Below are 20,060 nucleotides of genomic sequence, written 5' to 3' on the forward strand. Positions count from 1 at the left end.
TAACCCGCCTGCTCAATGATTTCACTGAATGTCCACAAGTTCTCGTATTGTGAGAGAGACAGAAAAATACTTTTCTCCACCTTCTCCATCCCGTGCATAATCCTGTAAACCTCTATCATGTCACCCCTAAGGCTACCTTTTATTGAAAATTAACCTTTCTTCATCGGGAAGGTGTTCCAACCCTTTGATCATTCTAGTTGCCCTTTTCTGCACTTTTCCCAATGCAATAATATCTTTTTCTGAGGTGCGGTGACCAGAACTGGACACAGTACTCCAAATGAGGCTGCACCATCATAAGAACATAAGAGAAGCCATGTTGGATCAGGCCAATGGCCCATCCAGTCCAACACCCTGTGTCACATAAGAACATAAGAGAAGCCCTGTTGGATCAGGCCAGTGGCCCATCCAGTCCAACACCCTGTGTCACATAAGAACATAAGAGAAGCCCTGTTGGATCAGGCCAATGGCCCATCCAGTCCAACACTCTGTGTCACATAAGAACATAAGAGAAGCCCTGTTGGATCAGGCCAGTGGCCCCTCCACTCCAACACTCTGTGTCACGTAAGAACATAAGAGAAGCCATGTTGGATCAGGCCAGTGGCCCCTCCACTCCAACACTCTGTGTCACGTAAGAACATAAGAGAAGCCATGTTGGATCAGGCCAGTGGCCCCTCCACTCCAACACTCTGTGTCACATAAGAACATAAGAGAAGCCCTGTTGGATCAGGCCAGTGGCCCATCCAGTCCAACACCCTGTGTCACATAAGAACATAAGAGAAGCCCTGTTGGATCAGGCCGATGGCCCTTCCAGTCCAACACTCTGTGTCACATAAGAACATAAGAGAAGCCATGTTGGGTCAGGCCAGCGGCCCCTCCAGTCCAACACTCTGTGTCACATAAGAACATAAGAGAAGCCATGTTGGATCAGGCCAGTGGCCCCTCCAGTCCAACACTCTGTGTCACATAAGAACATAAGAGAAGCCATGTTGGATCAGGCCAGTGGCCCATCCAGTCCAACACTCTGTGTCACATAAGAACATAAGAGAAGCCTTGTTGGATCAGGCCAATGGCCCCTCCAGTCCAACACTCTGTGTCACATAAGAACATAAGAGAAGCCATGTTGGATCAGGCCAGTGGCCCCTCCAGTCCAACACTCTGTGTCACATAAGAACATAAGAGAAGCCATGTTGGATCAGGCCAGTGGCCCATCCAGTCCAACACTCTGTGTCACATAAGAACATAAGAGAAGCCATGTTGGATCAGGCCAATGGCCCCTCCAGTCCAACACTCTGTGTCACATAAGAACATAAGAGAAGCCATGTTGGATCAGGCCAATGGCCCCTCCAGTCCAACACTCTGTGTCACATAAGAACATAAGAGAAGCCATGTTGGATCAGGCCAGTGGCCCATCCAGTCCAACACTCTGTGTCACATAAGAACATAAGAGAAGCCATGTTGGATCAGGCCAATGGCCCCTCCAGTCCAACACTCTGTGTCACATAAGAACATAAGAGAAGCCATGTTGGATCAGGCCAGTGGCCCATCCAGTCCAACACTCTGTGTCACATAAGAACATAAGAGAAGCCATGTTGGATCAGGCCAATGGCCCCTCCAGTCCAACACTCTGTGTCACATAAGAACATAAGAGAAGCCATGTTGGATCAGGCCAGTGGCCCCTCCAGTCCAACACTCTGTGTCACATAAGAACATAAGAGAAGCCATGTTGGATCAGGCCAGTGGCCCATCCAGTCCAACACTCTGTGTCACATAAGAACATAAGAGAAGCCATGTTGGATCAGGCCAATGGCCCCTCCAGTCCAACACTCTGTGTCACATAAGAACATAAGAGAAGCCATGTTGGATCAGGCCAGTGGCCCCTCCAGTCCAACACTCTGTGTGACAGTGGCCAATATATGTGTATACACATATATATGTATACACACACACAGATAGATATATCCTAATGCCCCTGTATTAATCGATGGAGCAGAGGTCCCTCAGTGGCTATATATATATATATATATATATATATATATATATATATATATATATATATATATATATATATATATATATATACACACACACACACACACACTGTGGCTAACAGCCACTGAGGGGCCTCTGCTCCATCGATTTACAGAGGGGCATTAGGCTACTGGCTGCTGTGTTTTCAGAGCCCTTCTGTGCTGAAGAGCCGCGGGCTCTGTCTTTCCACCAAGCGGTCCAGGCAGCCTCAGCCCCGAGAGAGCCGCCTCGTCCTGACGGGCACCGCCCCCTCCTCCGCCTCAGGCGCCTTCCCCCCGAGGCGGTTCAGCGCGCGGGACGCGGAACTGACGGGCGGGGAAGGCGAGCCATGGCGGCGGCGGCGGCGGGAATAACGGCCCCTGGTCCGCGTCGCCTCAGCCGGCCGCTGCGGTTCCTCGCGCTGCTCTTCCTGTCCCGTAAGTGGCGGGAGGGCCGCGGCCGCTTCCCCTCCTCACCCTCCGCCGCCGCCGCCTCCTCCGCCTCGCGGCCGCCTGAGGAGAAGCCCTGGGCGGAGTCGCGGCCTTCCGCTCAGCAGGCGCGGTGGGGAACTCCGTGTTAGAAATCATTAAATATATCTCTATCTCTATCTCTATATTTCTCTCTCTCTCTCTCTCTCTCTATCTATCTATCTATCTTTCTTTCATTCCTATGGGGTACGGTTGCCAATCCCCAGGTGAAGACAGGGGATCCCCCCAGTTTGGAGGTCCTCCCCCCGCTTCAGGGTCATCAGAAAGCGGGGGGGGGGGGAGAAATGTCTGCTGGGCACGCCATTGTTGCCTATGGAGACCAATTCCCATAGGACATAATGGAGAATTGATCAGGGGTCTCTGGGGGGGGGGCTGTTTTCTGAGGTAGAGGCACCACATTTGCAGGATAGCATCCGATGCCTCTCCTCAAAAGACCCGCCAAGTTTCAAAAAGATTGGGTGGTGGAATCCAATTCTATCAGCCCCAAAAGAAGGTGCCCCTATCCTTCATTATTTCCAATGGGGGGAAGGCATTTCAAAGGTGTGCTGTCCCTTTAACTGTGATGGCCAGAACTCCCTTTGGAGTTCATTTATGCTTGTCGCAGCCTTGCTGCTGGCTCCACCCCCAATGTCTCCTGGCGCCACCCCCAAAGTCCCCAGATATTTCTTGAATTGGATTTGGCAACCCTAGAAGAGATGAAGGGGGGGGGGGATTCTCCACCTTTCCCTCAGCAGGCGCTGACTAAAACAGACACACGGTGGGGAGCTCTGTGTTAGAAATAATTTTTTAAAAATATTTTTCATGCATTTGGGGTAGGGTTGCCAATCCCCAGGCGGGGGCAGGGGATCCCTTCGTTTTGGAGGCCCTCCCCCCGCTTCAGGGTCATCAGAAACCAAGGGGGGTGGGAGAAATGTCTGCTGGGCATGCCATTGTTGCCTATGGAGACCGATTCCCATAGGACATAATGGAGAATTGATCGGGGGTATCTGGGGCTCCGGGGGGGGGGGGGGCTGTTGAGGTAGAGACACCAAATTTGCAGGATAGCATCCGATACCTCTCCTCAAAAGACCCGCCAAGCTTCAAAAAGATTGGATGGTGGAATCCAATTCTATGAGCCCCAAAAGAAGGTGCCCTTATCCTTCATTATTTCCTATGGAAGGAAGGCATTTAGAAAGTTGTGCCGTCCCTTTGAATGTGGTGGCCAGAACTCCCTTGGAGTTCAATTATGCTTGTCACACCCTTGCTGCTGGCTCCACCCCCAGTGTCTCCTGGCTCCACCCCCAAAGTCTCCTGGCTCCACCCCCAAAGTCCCCAGATATTTCTTGAATTGGATTTGGCAACCCTAGAAGAGATGAAGGGGGGGGGATTCTCCACCTTTCCCTCAGCAGGCGGGGACTACAACAGACACGCGGTGGGGAGCTCCGTGTTAGAAATAATTTTTAAAAAATATTTTTCATTCGTTTGGGGTAGGGTTGCCAATCCCCAGGTGGGGGCAGGGGATCCCTTCATTTTGGAGGCCCTCCCCCCGCTTCAGGGTCATCAGAAACCAGGGGGGGTGGGAGAAATGTCTTCTGGGCATGCCATTGTTGCCTATGGAGACCGATTCCCATAGGACATAATGGAGAATTGATCGGGGGTATCTGGGGCTCGGGGGGGGGGCTGTTGAGGTAGAGACACCAAATTTGCAGGATAGCATCCGATACCTCTCCTCAAAAGATCCGCCAAGTTTCAAAAAGATTGGGTGGTGGAATCCAATTCTATGAACCCCAAAAGAAGGTGCCCCTATCCTTCATTATTTCCATTGGGGGGAAGGCATTTAAAAGGTGTGCGGGCCCTTTCAATATAATGGCCAGAACTCCCTTTGGAGTTCAATTATGCTTGTCACACCCTTGCTGCTGGCACCACCCCCAATGTCTCCTGGCTCCACCCCCAAAATCTCCAGATATTTCTTGAATTGGACTTGGCAGCCCTAGAAGAGATGAAGGGGGGGGGGATTCTCCACCTTTCCCTCAGCAGGCGCGGACTAAAACAGATGTACTGTGGGGAGCTCCGTGTTAGAAATAATTTTTAAAAATTATTTTTCATGCATATAGGGAAAGGGAAGAAGATTAAACAGCCATTCTTGTGTTCCATCGCCTCCTGCAGGCCTGAAAATTTGAGTTTTCAGAAAAAATTGGAGGTTCCAAACATGGAACTCTTGCGCAAGTCTGGATGTGTGTGGGTGTGAAAAGGAGTATTTTGAAACGAAATGTTGCTCGTCTAGGAAGTTTGAGAAGTGGGAAAATGAACATCTAGACTAGTGAGCAGTCCTAAGTAGGTCTACTCAGATAGGGTTACTAGAGGTCCTCTTTTTAGGGGATGTCCTCTTTTTGGGGTGTCCTCTTTGGAGCTCTTTTTAAAAAAAACGTTAAAATGTCCTCTTTTGGGGTTGGGAGGTTAGGAATATTCCTAGTAGCAGCAATTGTCCTAGATTAAATAGTGGGTGTCTTTACAATGATTGTCATTGTGATTACTTGTTTGAAGCAGTCATTTGGGAAATATGTCTTATTTTTTTTGCTTGCAAAAACATGGAAACCCTAATGCAAAACTGTGTCCCATGTTATTCATTCTTATTTTATTTAAAACATTTTTTATCTCACCTTTCACCAGAGCAGGCTCTGCAAAATGGTAAACGTAAAAACCCCCTCAAACATTTGCACAATTAAATCTAGCATTACAAAATGGTTCAGTAAAAACCCATAAACATTAGGACTTTCTCCTGGGAAAAAGTTGCCTTTACACCTCCCCTCACCTAACATGCACACCTGCATGACAGGCTGAAATCCAGCCAACAAAGTCTCTTTCCCCAATGTGCTGTTTCTATATGTGTGTTTTAGAAAGGGTCTACACCTGCTGGATTTCTGCTTGTCTGAGCACCCCCCCCCCCCCCACACACACACACAAAGAAAAGTAACCGAACTGGTAACAGCCGTCAGTCCCAGGGCAGAAGTGAGGAATCTGACCTGAGACAGCGCTGTTGTAAGGGCAGCACTCTTAAAAGGGCTTTTGGGCACCTGTTGCAGTATTTCATACAAAGGATGATCTTGAGGTCTTACAAAGGAACACTAAAAGGCCACTGGAGACCGTTCTGTCTTTACATCTGGGTTAGGGGAATATCTGGCAGGGGCACAGCTAGGGTTTGCAATTCTTCTCTGTTTCGTAGCAGCAAAAGATCATACCTGACCTTCCCTGGTTCCTTTGTGGCTGTTTCTAAAAAGGGAAAGGTACACTTTTTAGAAATCCTTACCGCCCCATGACATTTTCATGGCAGAATTTTTACAGGGTGGTTTGCCATTGCCTTCCCCAGGCAACTACATTCCCCCCCGCCCTCCAGCAAGCTGGATACTCATTTTACCGACCTCGGAAGGCTGGAAGGCTGAGTCAGCCTTAAGCCGGCTACCTGAACCCAGCTTCTGCTGGGATTGAACTCAGGTCGTGAGCACAGCTTGGACTGCAGTTTACCACTCTCTGCCACGGGGCTCTTACTCCATATTTCTACCTTTTGGCATAAGCAGGAACCTAATTTTTCCATCTACACTTTTTAATTTTGCCATGCAAGAGATAGAGGAGAGAGTGAGGAGGGATGGTGGCTCAGTGGCAGAGCATCTGCTTGGTAAGCAGAAGGTCCCCGGTTCAATCCCTGGCATCTCCAACTAAAAAGGGTCCAGGCAAATAGGTGTGAAAAACTTCAGCTTGAGACCCTGGAGAGCCGCTGCCAGCCTGAGTAGACAAGACTGACTTTGATGGACCGAGGTCTGATTCAGTAGAAGGCAGCTTCATATGTTCATAGGAACAGATGGGAGAAGCCACACTGGCTATGATCTGGTGATGCAACCCACACAAAAGACTGGGTTTTTAAAATTGCCCTGTTTTTCTGGCAACCTTCAGCAAAAATGTCATTTATATCAGGGGTGGCCAACGGTAACTCTCCAGATGTTTTTTGCCTACAACTCCCATCAGCCCCAGCCAGCATGGCCAATGGCTGGGGCTGATGGGAGTTGTAGGCAAAAAACATCTGGAGAGCTACCGTTGGCCACCTTTGATTTATATAGTACTTTCAGAAGTTCAAAGAGCTTGATGTACAATATCCTTCTGTGCTACTTACAACAGCTCTGTTACGAGAGGCCAGTATTATAGACACAGAGAGTACCATGCCCAAGGCTACCTAATACATTTCTGGGTGAGAAATTGGGACTTCCATAACTTGCAGTACAACCCTAAAAACACTTTCCTGGGAGTAAGCCCCATTAAATAGACCTAAGTAAGATACTGAGTAGTCCTGCTTAGAAATGGCCAGTCTCTTAAGTTACATTAAGCCAGCTTTGATATAAATAAGACTAAGGAAGTGTCAGACAATAAAGAGGCAACTAGAAACCACAAAACTAAATCAGATGGTTAGAAGCCAATATTTCAGTTACAGCTGTATTAAAGGCACTTATAGTGAACATCCTGAAAATGTTGACCATTCTCCATGACATTCACATCACCCAGTTTAGAATCCATAGTAACATGACAGCCTTATGGATACTTTTATTTTCATCACCCTCTCATATACGCTAAGATTTTGTTCACAAGGAATGCATAAAATGGTCTTTGCATTTCCATGGCCTGTAGTTTAAATGCACTGACTGCAGAATAGAATATTTAATTTGGTGTATAAGTAAATTAAAGAAGCCATGTTGGATCAGGCCAGTAGCCCATCCGGTCCAATAATCTGTGTCGTACAGTGGCTAAAACTCAGGTGCCATCAGGAGGTCTACCAGCAGGGCCCCCAGAAGCCCTCCCACTGTTGTCCCCCAGGCACCAAGAATACAGAGCATCACTGCCCCAGAAATAGTGTTCCATCGATACCTTGTGGCTAATAGTCATTGATCCATCTCTTTTCCATATGTTTATTGAATCCCCTCTTGAAGCTGTCTATACGTGTAGGCAGGGGTCATTTTGTAGAAAAATAGGTGGTGGAGCTCATCCAGGGATTGTTATGCAGCTTCATCTAATATTCAATGGACAAGGTGGGGAGGAGGAGAGGGAACGGTTGGAAAGGTTCAGGAGCTGTGCTCTTGTGAGCTCCTGCTGAATTCAAGGCCTGCTTGTAGGTTCCACCATTTCTTGTGGCAGTGAATTCCATGTGTTATAAAAGTGGACTGTTCTGTATTCAATGGGACTTAGTCCGAAATAAGTATACCTAGAAGTACAGCATTAATGTTTTAATGACTTATGTTATTGGAGCTCACTCTTAGTGAAGACATTTTCAGAGGACAGCCATGTTGGTCTGTACTGAACAACTACATTCGAGTCCAGTAACACCTTAGAGACCAACAAGATTTTGGGAGTATAAGCTTGTTGTTCTCTCAGGTCCTAAATCTAGTCACTCTCAATGAGTGTCTGACACTGGTTTCAGATGCCGGTTAAGGTAGCTGTATAATGCTGATGCTGACCAGTTAAGGTTAGGAGAAGGTGGAAAGAATTTGCACAAAAGTGGTGAATAGTTTTTTTGGCATGGTTAGCATTATCGCTATGTGTACATCAGTCCCATGGAGTCTTGCATCTGTAATAATTGCAAATCGTTTCTTTCAAAAGGTCCACGTAGCAGGCCATATGTAAACTACCACTTCAGAGATGCAAACTAGTTATTTTAATAGGAGTATTACATTTTCTTGGCTTTTATTTTTCTTGGCTTTTTGTTTTTTACACCAGGATTATTTTTTCCATGTTGCTTTAGCTGGAAGCCCATTCTTTGTGAATACAATGTGCTGTTTAAAGAAAAGAGCAATACACTTCAGAGGAGAAGCTAGAAATATGTCTCCAGATTCAGAGGCTCAGAATGAAACTAGTACGTCTATCCCAGAAATTCAACAAATGCCTAATCAAATTCTTGGAATGGAAGGAACATCTGGTAATCCATTTTTTCTGAACTCGTTGATTTCAGACAGTTATCAAAGGGATGAATCTCTGCTACGTGTTTGTTTCATTTCTTCCATATTGTTATTTATTTCCAGCCCTAGAGATGCTGTCACTGATCCAGAGAGCTATGTCTCACATATCTGGACTTAATTTTTTGCCACATGTTGCAACATAATAATTGGGGGGTTTTTAATTGGAAAGGTTTTTAAAACTACTTGCAAAGATGCTCAAGGGTTACAATTTGTGAAGGTAAATGAAAAGACTTCTTTAACATGTAGATCTTTTCATACACTTCTCCAGGAGATAGAATCAATCTCTGTCAAATCCACAAAACTAATGGAGACTGGTGTTTTCTAATTATACAGGGCTTTTTTGTGGCGCAGAGTATTAAAGCTGCAGTACTGCAGTCCTAAGCTCTGCTCACAACCTGAGTTCGATCCCTGGCGGAAGCTGGGTTTTCAGGTAGCCGGCTCGAGGTTAACTCAGCCTTCCATCCTTCTGAGGTCGGTAAAATGCGTACCCAGCTTGCTGGGGGGAAAGTATAGATGACTGGGGAAGGCAATGGCAAACCACCCCATAGAAAGTCTGCTGTGAAAACCTTGTGAGAGCAATGTCACTCCAAAGTCGGACACGACTGGTGCTTGCACAGAGGACCTTTCCTGTTTTCCTTTTTTGTGGACGAAACTCCTTTGCATATTTGGCCACATACCCCTGATGTAGCCAGTCCTCCTGGAGCTTACAGCAGGCCATGTAAAAAGAGCCCTGTAAACTCTAGGAGGACTGGCTTCTACAACAGAGGTGTGTGCCTTGATATGCAAAGGAGTTCCTGTTTCAAAAAAAGCCCTGCATATATACATCTATGTACAGCAGTCCTCTGAAAACTGAAACACTTCATCAAAAGGAGATTGTTGGAAGGGGTATAAATTATTTTCGTGCCTGCTTTGAATTGTCCTTCCAAGTAGATTCCCACCCCCCCATGGGGGTTCAAACATATATTTATCATGTTTAATAGTGGTTGCTGGTTGTTGTTCCACATATGTACATGTAATGGATAGCTAGTTTATTTACAGAGACTAAATAGAGAAAACAGCTGATTCATGTTATGGCATAAATACTGAAATAAAGGTGTAACAACAAAATAAGACATGCCGGATTCATGCTTGATTAGCTGTGCAGTTTTCTCATGGAAATAATTGGTTGCTGCTGCTCTGAATACAGAGATATTTGCAATGGCCGTGGAGTTTTCCCTGTACTTTTGTTGCCTCACTTGCCACTTCTACCATTTCCTGTCCCTTTTTCAAAATTAAAGATTGCTAGATTGGTAAAACATTCCGACATTATAAAATCTATTGAAACAATATACTAGTTCGCAGGTGTCTAGCCTTTTTTTGTTGCAGAGTTATAAGAAGAAATGTGCAGCCTGCACATAAAATGAATGGCATCAGGAGATCTGATTACAGATCTGCATCTTGTCCACGTGTATTCTTAACTGTGTTAATGACCTTTGCTTTCTCTTGGTTGCGTGCTTAAACCTTACATTGGAGTAGGCAACTGGAGCTACATTGGTGTAGTAGTTAGATAGGCTTCCCAAATCCCCCGCCTGGGCGGGGGATCCCCGATTTGGAGCCTCCTCCCCCCGCTTGGCAAAAATCCAGAAAGCGGGGGGGGGAATGGCGGCCCTTCCCACGCAGCCTAGAACCCAGCAGCTTCTCCTCTCCCCTTCCCACCGATCCCTGATGCTTCTCCTCCTTCCTTCCCTTCTCACCTCCGATCACAGCAGCTTCTCCTTGCCCCTCCCCTTCTCACTCAGCTCCATCCCAGCAGCCGGAGCTTTCCCAGGCTGCTTCCTGCCCCGCCCTAAAGGACCAAGTGCCTTTGCACCTCTGGAGGTGGTGAAAGGCTTCAACTTTCTGTCTCTGTGTCTTTGTTACTGTGAAGAAGCTGGCTGGTGAGTAGAGAGCCAATCCTTTACAGATCTGCGAGAAGGGGTGTGTGTGGGGGAGAGGGAAACGTCGTCATTATTCCCTATGTGAAATATTTCTCATAGGGTATAATGGGGAATTGATCTGGAGGTTTCGGGGGCTCTGGGGGAGCTATTTTTTGAGGTAGAGGCACCAAATTTTCAGTATAGTATCTAGTACCTCTCCCCAAAATACCCTCCAAGTTTCAAAACGATTGGACCAGGGGGTCTAGTTCTATGAGCCCTAAAAGAAGGTGCCCCTATCCTTCATTATTTCCTATGGAAGAAAGACATTTAAAAAGGTGTGCTGTCCCTTTAAATGTGATGACCAGAACTCCCTTGGAGTTCAATTATGCTTGTCACACCCTTGTTCCTGGCTCCGCCCCCAATGTCCCCTGGCTCCACCCCCAAAGTCTCCTAGCTCCACCCCCAAAGTCCCCAGATATTTCTTGAATTGGACTTGGCAACCCTATAGTTAGAGTGTCACTCTAGGATCTGGAAGAGCCAGGATTGAATCCTCCCTCTGCTTTGGAAGCTTGTTGGTGACCTTGGGCCAGTTACATACTCACAGGCTAACTTGTCGAACAGGGTTATTGTGAGAATAAAATGGAGGAGAGAGGAATGATGTAAGCCACTTTGGGTCGCCATTGGACCAAAATGTAGCAATGTACTACTGAGAATAAATGAAGGTTAAAAAATGAGAATATTCTCCTCCATAATTTTAATTCATTTTAGTGGGTTTCCACTTGTGAAAATACTTTTGGATTTCTTTTTCTCTCCCATTTTCTGTATATAATTATGACATATTTCTGCTTCAGTTCCAGCATATGTTTTTATTAATTCAAAAAGTATAATTCTAAACTGTTTGAGTGAAACACTGTTAATGAGGAGAATTACTGATCCCAAGTGTCAATGGACTGGTCCCTTAGGACCAATAACTGAAGGTAAATATTGTTTTAATTGTAGTTTATTACAATCACAGGATAAAGCGTGGTATTAGTTGTAGTTAAATCAAGCATTTTTAATTGTTTGATGAATATCTTTCTCTGCAACTTGAAAGGGCTTAAATAACTGAACAGAGGCCACATAAAGGAACTATTGGTATACTTCTCCATGTGCTCCTATGTAGCATGACTGTGTGATTTTAACTTGTATATTTTAAATTGTTAGCTGCCTTGGTGGCCCCTTGTAAGGGCAAAAAGGATACAAATTTTGTAAATACCGTATTTGCCGGCATATAAGACGACTGGGCGTATAAGACAACCCCCCCAACATTTCCCCTCAAAATATAGAGTTTGTTATATACTCGCCGTATAAGACTACCCCCTCTTCCACACACCTTCCACAAACCAAATAAAAGGTAAAAGAACATCTGGCCCGCCCCTGCATCTCCCTGTGACCGGCACTAGTGTGCAAGTGCGCATGTGCGAGCTCTGCGTAGACAAGGGGCGGGCCGGAGCGCTGCTGCTTCACGCCGAGCAGAACGGGCCGGTCACGCTGAAAAGGCTGGCACCCCTGTCTCGCTGCTGATGCTCGCCGCAGCCACGCTGATGACCCGCTGCGGCCGCGCTGGATACCGCGCGATACTGGACGGTATGTAGAATGAGGTGGGCGGGCATCAGGAGGCCACTGTGGGCACCGGGTGAGCATCGGAAGGCCACTCTGGGCAGCTATGTCTATCCCAACTGAAGTGCACCTGGCGTATAAGACGACCCCCCCACTTGGAGGCATGTTTTTCAGGGCAAAAAAGTAGTCTTATACACCAGCAAATACTGTAAATAAACATTTTTTTAAAAGAGCAGAGTGTGTGTACTGGGTAGAGGTGACTTTATGGTGCATGGGGCATACTTTTGTTGCTTTATTTTGATTATGCTGTGTGGAACAAACAGCAGCCAGTTGAAAGTTCTGAATGGCAATTAAAGCTGTGTAATAATACACATGAGGGAGGGGCATTCTGGAATGTTTGGGAGCGTATATAAGCAACTGTTATTGTGACAGAACTCTGAACTGCAGGCTTTTCGTGCTAGAGTTCCCTTTGTTCCAATAAAGTTTGTCCCTATTTTATTTGAATGAAGTTTGCTCCTGTTGTGTTTGAGGCTTTGCTTGTTATGGTTTATTGGACTTGGCTCACTAGAGTAAACAAACCTAGAGTTGGTTAACAAAAGTGTGGATCCAGATGGGACCCCTCTCTGGTTTTCTGCTGTGTCTGGGAACACCGTGACGATGCCTTGATCCCTATAGCAGAAGTCCTGCCGGTCATGACCAGACTATGGGATGTACAAGCTGAGGTTCTTTTAATAGGCTTCCAGAACAGGAGACAGGTTGCAAAGGTGAGTGGTGACACTAGATCCCTTTTGGAATGGGTGGGGAAGTTTGAAGATCCCTCTTGGTGTGCTTTTAGGGATCAGTGCCCTTTTTAGGGAAGATGACCTCCCCCAAGGGTTCAGCTACCAGAGGGGCCTCTTGGTGACTTACAAACCTTGTTTAAAGAATTCAACCCAGCTAAAGTGGAATGAATTGTTTGGGGTTTGGATGGAAAGGAGTGGATACTTATTCCATTTATGAAGTTGGATGCAAATGTGTGTGTCTCTTTTTAGCATTTTGGACTGTTTATGGTTATTTAAGTAAGGATACAAATCTCTGTGTTATTAGTTTCTACCATTCTGAACCACCAAAGAAAGAATTTGAAGTTTGCCAACATCTGAGTGCAAACTATTATAGGAAGGTAGGAATTAGGAGGTTTAGCAGAAGCCTTCATTTTGGCTTTGACATTAGTTGAACACCAGCTCACTGAAAAATTGTGGATAACTTAAACATCGCAGCATCTAAAGGATTATGTCGTCATATGAATGATGCTGATGTCACTGGGCAGCTTCTATTCTGTTCCTCAGAAGTTCTTTGGAATATATTGGAAAGCACCTATAAGGATTAAGAAATTGTTACTCAGTTTAGTAACTTGGAATTAAGCGTTTACAAATTTGTGTGGTTCCTGCCACTATGATCCTTAGCTAAGGAGTGCCAATGACTGAAACTGAATTTGCCAGTTAAGATGCAAAAGTCTAGCGTTTCCTCCCATATCTGAGAAGGTTCTGAGCAGCCGCATGTGAGTTAGGATGGCTTAACCTTCTTAGACTGTTGGCTCTCCCAAGGCTCCCAAGATTTTGGGAGCAAGTGGTGGATTTGTATTGGACCCAATACCCTGCATTCTGAATAAAACTTTGTTGGACATTTGAAGCTGCCTTATACTGAATCAGACCCTCGGTCCATCAAAGTCAGTCTTGTCTACTCAGACTGGCAGCGGCTCTCCAGGGTCTCATGCTGAGGTTTTTCACACCTATTTGCCTGGACCCTTTTTTGGAGATGCCAGGGATTGAACCTGGGACCTTCTGCTTCCCGAGCAGATGCTCAACCACTGAGCCACCGTCCCTCCACCTCCCTTGTTGGTCTTAAAGGTGCAAGTTGACTCCTGCTTTGTTCATATGGACGGTAGTTACCTTAGTTTATGGTTCCTGGGTCTACTGGTGGGATCCTCACAGGGTTGCAAAGGTTTTAATTAGCCCAGTCATTAGAAACTACAGGGCATGGAAGAACTGCTGGCATTGATATATTTGCAGCCATGTTGAATATGCATGAGGGGAATGGAAACTGTCATGAATGAGGTAAATATCTTCGGAAAGGTTATGGAAGTTAACTCTGAATAATGCTGAACAAAGCAGGAGTCAAGTAGCGCCTTTAAGACCAACCAAGTTTTATTCAGACCGTAAGCGTTCGTGTGCTCTCTAAGCACACTTCATCAGACGAGGGGATCAGGTATTGTGGGCTGAAATACAAGCAGTTTGTTGATTTAAGTATGCAGACTGATCACATGGGAAACCAGTGTGGCTTGGCCATTTGGTCTGGATAGCCATAAAAGGTAATAAAGTCCTCTGCCAATTGGAGTTTCTGTAGATCTCGTTGAATCACAAAAAAGGGCAATGAAGATCTGGCCCTTAGGGCATGAAAAGTTTGTAACGTGCAGTTTTATGAAAGTCCTTTGGCCATCTGGGATGGACTTCATAACCTCTGGCTGTATAGCCTCTTTGAGCTGTTATTCACAGTATATCTCCAGTCTCTTTTAGATATTTCAGTTTCAGTCTCTGAGACTTAAATCAGTGTTCATAGAACTGCTGCTTTAATAGGTTCCTAGTTGCTGCATATCCATGCAAAGGTGGCATGTGGCATCGGATGGGTTGGTAGCACTGAGAAGTCAGGGGTGTGCCTCATAATGAATGAAAAAATCCTTTAACTCATGACATATCTGAAGGCGGAAGAAGTTGGGATATTAGAAAGGCAGATGCTGATCTAGAAGCCATGAAAACACACCTCACAGGTGGTTTGGCGGTATGAATCCACCAATCTGCTCTAGGTGCTTACCAGTATTCTTAAAAAAACAACAAAAAACTCCTGCCCAAACATATGTGTGCATAAGCACATGGCCACTAGAAATGTAGGGGAAAAAAGAAACCCAAAATGTTCTAAGGGGATAACGCGCAACAACTGTGTGAATGCACCAAAGTGCCCCTTGTGCCATAGACGGGTACTTTGCATGGGAGGGTCTGACCAGGATTTGGCTGCTCCATTTGGGGGGCCTCCGGTGCGCATGAAGCTGCCCATCCGTACCCAGCCTGTGATCGGTTCCTTTACATTAGTACTTAATGACACGGTATTAATCACTTTGGCTATATGTGTTTATTTGTAGAGACACGAAGATTTTTTTTAACTGATGATGGTAGTTTGGAGATTCGCAGCGTTCAGGGCACTGATGCTGGACCTTATGCTTGCAAAATAAACTATGCAGACGAAGATAAGCCAATGACTACAGAAACTAATTTCATGGTTTATGGTAAGTAAGATATTAGTAATTCTGTTTCTGAATTTATACTGCTCTAGATCTTGTGTACCTCTCCTTTCGATATGCAGCTCTGTATGATCCCCCAAATGGCAAGGAGGGACTTCATGGAGAGGGGCAGTAGGCAAAAATTGCCCTCCCCCTCTTCCACAAGTGGAAATAATGTATAGCTATGGCTAGGGCTTTTTTTTTTTTTTAGCAGGAAAGCACAGCAACACAGTTCCAGCTGCTTGGCCAGGTCTCTGGCTCAAAAGAAAGGTCTTCTGAAGAGGGAAGGCACTAGGCAGCCACATGCTCCCAGACCTTGTGCTCCATCCTCTCTGCCACCTCTAGCCTCCAATGGGCTTGCAAGGAGAGAGAGAGACATGGAGCCGCCAATGAGGACCCCCTCCTGGGAGAAGCTGGGCTTGCCTCTTCCCACTGCCACATGTGGCTCTCTCCAGCTGTGTTGGGGGTGGGCAAAACAAGGTCTTTCATTGGGCTGTGTGAGAACACATATCCATGAAATGCAGCTGATGGCGCTATACTTTTCTGGGTTGGTATGCAGAAAGTAACATACTGAACGTGTGGCGTCACTTCCAGTGATGTCAGGGGGTGTGGCCTAATGTGCAAATGTGTCAAACTCATTTGTTACAAGGGCCAGATCTGACATAAATGAGACCTTGTCGGGCTGGGTCATGTGTTTAATAAAATGTAATACCAGAAAGCAGAGATATAAACTTTATAAAGGCACAGACAAACACAAAGATTTTTTTAAAAAGGTAAAATAAAACATGCTTAAAACATTAGCACTTGTTGGTCTTAAAAGTGCTTTCTTTGTATTTCTCCCATGCAATCCGGTCTCTCTCAGTTGCACAGTAGAATTACTGAGCCATTAAAAATGTAAGTAGGGGTCAGTCTCTTCCTTCTATTGCCTGAGGCTCCTCCCCCCCTTGGTCCCCTCGGGAAGGAAGGGAAGAGCCAGAGCTTAATTTGAAGCAAGCTATCCCTCCCCTCCTTCCTCCCCAGGGGAAGAGCCTCAGCCAATAGAGAAAATAGAGGCTTTGCTCTGTAGCTGTGTGATTGAGCAAACCTGGCAAAGCAAGCTTTGATACAAAAGGAAGCAAGAGAAAGGCAGAAGAAAGCAAATGACAGCCAATTGCGTGGGGGCCTGATAGGAGCCCTCTGGGGGCCGGATTCGGCTCCCAGGGTGCATGTTGACACCCCTGCTTTAAGTCCTTATTTAACTTTTGTACTTTTAAAAATCTCGTATGTTTAAAAACAGGATTGTAATATTATGTTTCTGCAGTTATTTTAGTAGTTTTGAATGCAAATCCAGTGAATAATTTTGTTTTAAAAATTGGAGTCAGGAACCCTAGATGTTGTTGAAGTGCTGTTTTAATAATTATTTTAAAAACTCACAGGGTTAAAGCAGAACTTACTCATTTCAAGCTGAATTTCCCCAGGAATTGCACATAATTAGCTACACTAATTCTAAAAGCCACTCAACACCACCAGACTGAGGAATTATCAAGAAATACTTGGAATGCTTGTCTGCTTCTAGAGGCAACCCCACAGATCTCCCTTCGGGGAGACAACTTTATGTTGCTGAAAATCACTGGATAGCAAATGGGACATTATTCATTTCAAGGGCCATCCGTTCCATTATTCTAGCTTCCAGTTAACTTCTGGCTCTCTGTATTTCTATTCCAGGCTTAGTGACAAGTGTGGAACTGTAGTGGGTCCTACAAAATACATGCCATTAGAAGTAACGCCTCTGTAGCATGCACTATTGTGGATAGGTCACCCTCCCCTGGTGTTTCACTTCTCTACAGAGCAAAGAAGAACAGGGTAGGAGAAGGCAGGAGTCTAGGTCTGACTCCATGTTCTGGGTGGGGACCAGGAACCCAGTCCAGCTATGGCAGAAACTCCTGCTGCCTGTGTCACTTCTGGCACCCATGCCACAGGTTGCCACCTCTGCACTAAGCGGGGAAAAGTAAAGAAAGGTGCTCTTTATGCTGAGAACCGCAGGGCCTTCATGTGCAAAAGCCATGTGCAGCAGGAGCTGCAACTGGGAGGCGAGCTGGGTGAAAAAGCTGGCTGCATCTGTTTGAGCAGTTAGGGCAACATAGCTGCAAGAAAGTCTTTCTTACATGTCTTCTCCTTTTGCTGAGATCAGTACTCATTTGGAAAGCTCACAGTGCCGTCTTATTCAAAGTTGGAAAGGAAGGAAAGGTCCCCTGTGCAAGCACCAGTCGTTTCTGACTCTGGGGTGACGTTGCTTTCACAACGCTTTCACGGCAGACTTTTTACGGGTTGGTTTGCCATTGCCTTCCCCAGTCATCTACGCTTTCACCCCAGCAAGCTGGGTACTCATTTTACCGATCTCGGAAGGATGGAAGGCTGAGTCAACCTCGAGCCAGCTACCTGAAAACCCGGCTTCCACCGGGGATCAGACTCAAGTCATGAGCAGAGCTTAGTACTGCAGATTTAACACTCTGCGCCACGGGGCTCTTTTTATTCAAAGTTAGGATGGCCTAATTAATATCAATACGCTGGATTAACTCTGCATAGGGAAATTACCCAGGTGCTCTCACCAGCTGTCCCCACCCAACTCTTAGTTCTGAAAGAGAAATTCCCTCCTTGTTTAATTCAGCCCAGGTGAAGAAGAAGAAGAAAGAGTTTTTCTTTTCTTTTTCTTTTTGACCTTAAACTTTAAGGTCTCCAGGGACTGAGATATATTGTTAGAATTTATTCTTTATGGATTTTTTTTTGAGAGTAGAAGGAATAATCAAGAGAAGGAAGATAAGAAGCTATATTGAATGCGTGTGGCATTAAGTTTTTAAATATATATAAAGTGGTGTGGAATGGTAACACTTGAAATATCTTTAAATTGTGTTGTTTTTGATTTGTTATTATGGTACACCTACCTGTTGGAACAGGTAGTAATTGTAATGAGTCTATAATAAAATTTGAATTTGAAAAAAAAAAACTCTGCATAGGGAGTATATTATAATAATAGTAGCACAAGGGGCATGTCCTTTGCATTGGTGGCTCTGAAGCTTGTGGAGTGATTTTTCTGTAGGATCCTGGCAGGACACAGGGCTGCCCTTTACACACACACACACACACAGAGGGCTTTTTGAGCAGGAATGCACAGGAACACAGTTCTGGCTAGCTTGGTGTCAGGGGGTGTGGACTGATATGCAAATGAATTCCTGCTGGGCTTTTTTTAAATAAAAAAGCCTATATATACATACACATTCACATATATATGTAGGTATGTCTGTATATACGTGTGTATGTGTGTGTACACACATACACACTTATCCTGACATACAGTTTTGTGATTTAAGATACCGGTATTCTGATTGAGCCCAGACCTGGATAGCCCAGGCAGGCCTGATCTCTTCAGAGCTTGGAAGCTTAAGCAGGGTCAACTGTGGTTATTACTTGGATGAGAGATTTCCTCGAAATACCCTAGTCAGCCACTTCTCTGAATAGTCTCCAGGGCCCCAGTGGGGGTCGGCCACCAGACATCAACATGACTTCCAGGCGCAAACACACTATAAATACACACACAACAAATACTTTTTTAAAATGTTCTGATTGTATAATTTGGGAACTTCTAAATTGCTGCTTGCATGTATATTTGAAATTTCTGCGTTTGGGGGGCATCTAAGTTTCCTTTCTAAAATAAAATAAATGAACTGCCTTCTTGAGGTTTTAATTTATATCATGCACTACCTTGAATACGAAACAGCAGAAAGGTGGCTCTGGAATTTTCAAATAAATCTTTAATTTAGGATTTAGCTACAGTCCTGGATAGAGTTAAGATCTTGAAAGTCCAATATTAAGTATGTTTACTCCTGTATTGCACCTACTGGGGTTAATGCAACTAACAGCAACCTAATGCTGTGCAAGTCAGGTGTGCCTAAGCCCACTGAAATTATTTCGGTTTCAAAAAGTAAGAACAGCATTAGCTAGCTCAGGTATTTTACAGGAAGTACCCACCAGCATAGGATACTAAACAGGACTTAAGTTGTCAGTAATTTCCAGATCCAGGAAACTGTGCTTTAGGTTATACACAACTGAGCAATGAATGTCCTGACCCCCCCTTGCTCCTGCTGCACATTCAAAGGGGGGGGGGGAATATGGTGAGAATGGTCAATAAAATTAGGTTGCAATGCTGGCAAAACTGGATGTCCACTGGCAAAACTGTTGTCTTAATTGCTCTTTGGGTGATCCTTGTTTTTTAGAGCCAGGCTGCAATTATGTTTTAAACCTGCCCCCTCTGTGTGTGTGTGTGTGTGTGTGTGTGTGTTTATGGTATTCCAGATAGTAATAGAAGTTTTGAAGCATACATTCCGTTGGGAGATGATGTGCTTTGTATGTCTAGAATATAATTGCCAGTAATAAAATATAACAAAAAATGCAAACTAGTGACCAATTTACTAAGAAATATATAGAAACCAGTCCAAATGTCCAAAACATTCAAGTCCCCAAGTAGTGTGGTGACAAGCCAGTCGATTAAGTACTTGTTTCTTTCCAGTCTTCATCAGACCTGGGACCAATAATGATTCAATTACGTATATAGATTCTTACATAATTTTTAAAAAAGGAAACACAGAGCATCTCCAACAGCGATTTCACATCGGCTACAGCTCAGTATGAGGCTTCTTTTTAAAAATTACGTAAAGAATCTATATAATTGAATCAATATTGGTCCCAGATCTGAGGAAGACTGGAAAAAAACAAGTACTTAATTGATTGGCTTGTCACCACACTACTTTGG

The 20,060-nt window shown here is 45.0% G+C and overlaps 1 protein-coding gene across 1 annotated transcript in view; it reads left to right on the forward strand.

Annotated features, from left to right (window-relative positions):
• The first annotated feature begins 2,291 nt into the window (after positions 1-2,291).
• The window catches only part of LOC132577949 (uncharacterized), a 39,943-nt gene continuing 22,174 nt past the window's right edge, over positions 2,292-20,060 (forward strand). The window contains exons 1-4 of the mRNA XM_060247739.1: positions 2,292-2,444; positions 8,257-8,430; positions 11,217-11,342; positions 15,137-15,280. Of these exons, the coding sequence (XP_060103722.1) occupies positions 2,357-2,444; positions 8,257-8,430; positions 11,217-11,342; positions 15,137-15,280 (532 nt within the window). The 5' untranslated portion in view covers positions 2,292-2,356. The remainder of the gene's footprint in view (positions 2,445-8,256; positions 8,431-11,216; positions 11,343-15,136; positions 15,281-20,060) is intronic.

Source organism: Heteronotia binoei, chromosome 10 (assembly GCF_032191835.1).
Source record: "Heteronotia binoei isolate CCM8104 ecotype False Entrance Well chromosome 10, APGP_CSIRO_Hbin_v1, whole genome shotgun sequence".
Lineage (NCBI taxonomy): Eukaryota > Metazoa > Chordata > Lepidosauria > Squamata > Gekkonidae > Heteronotia > Heteronotia binoei.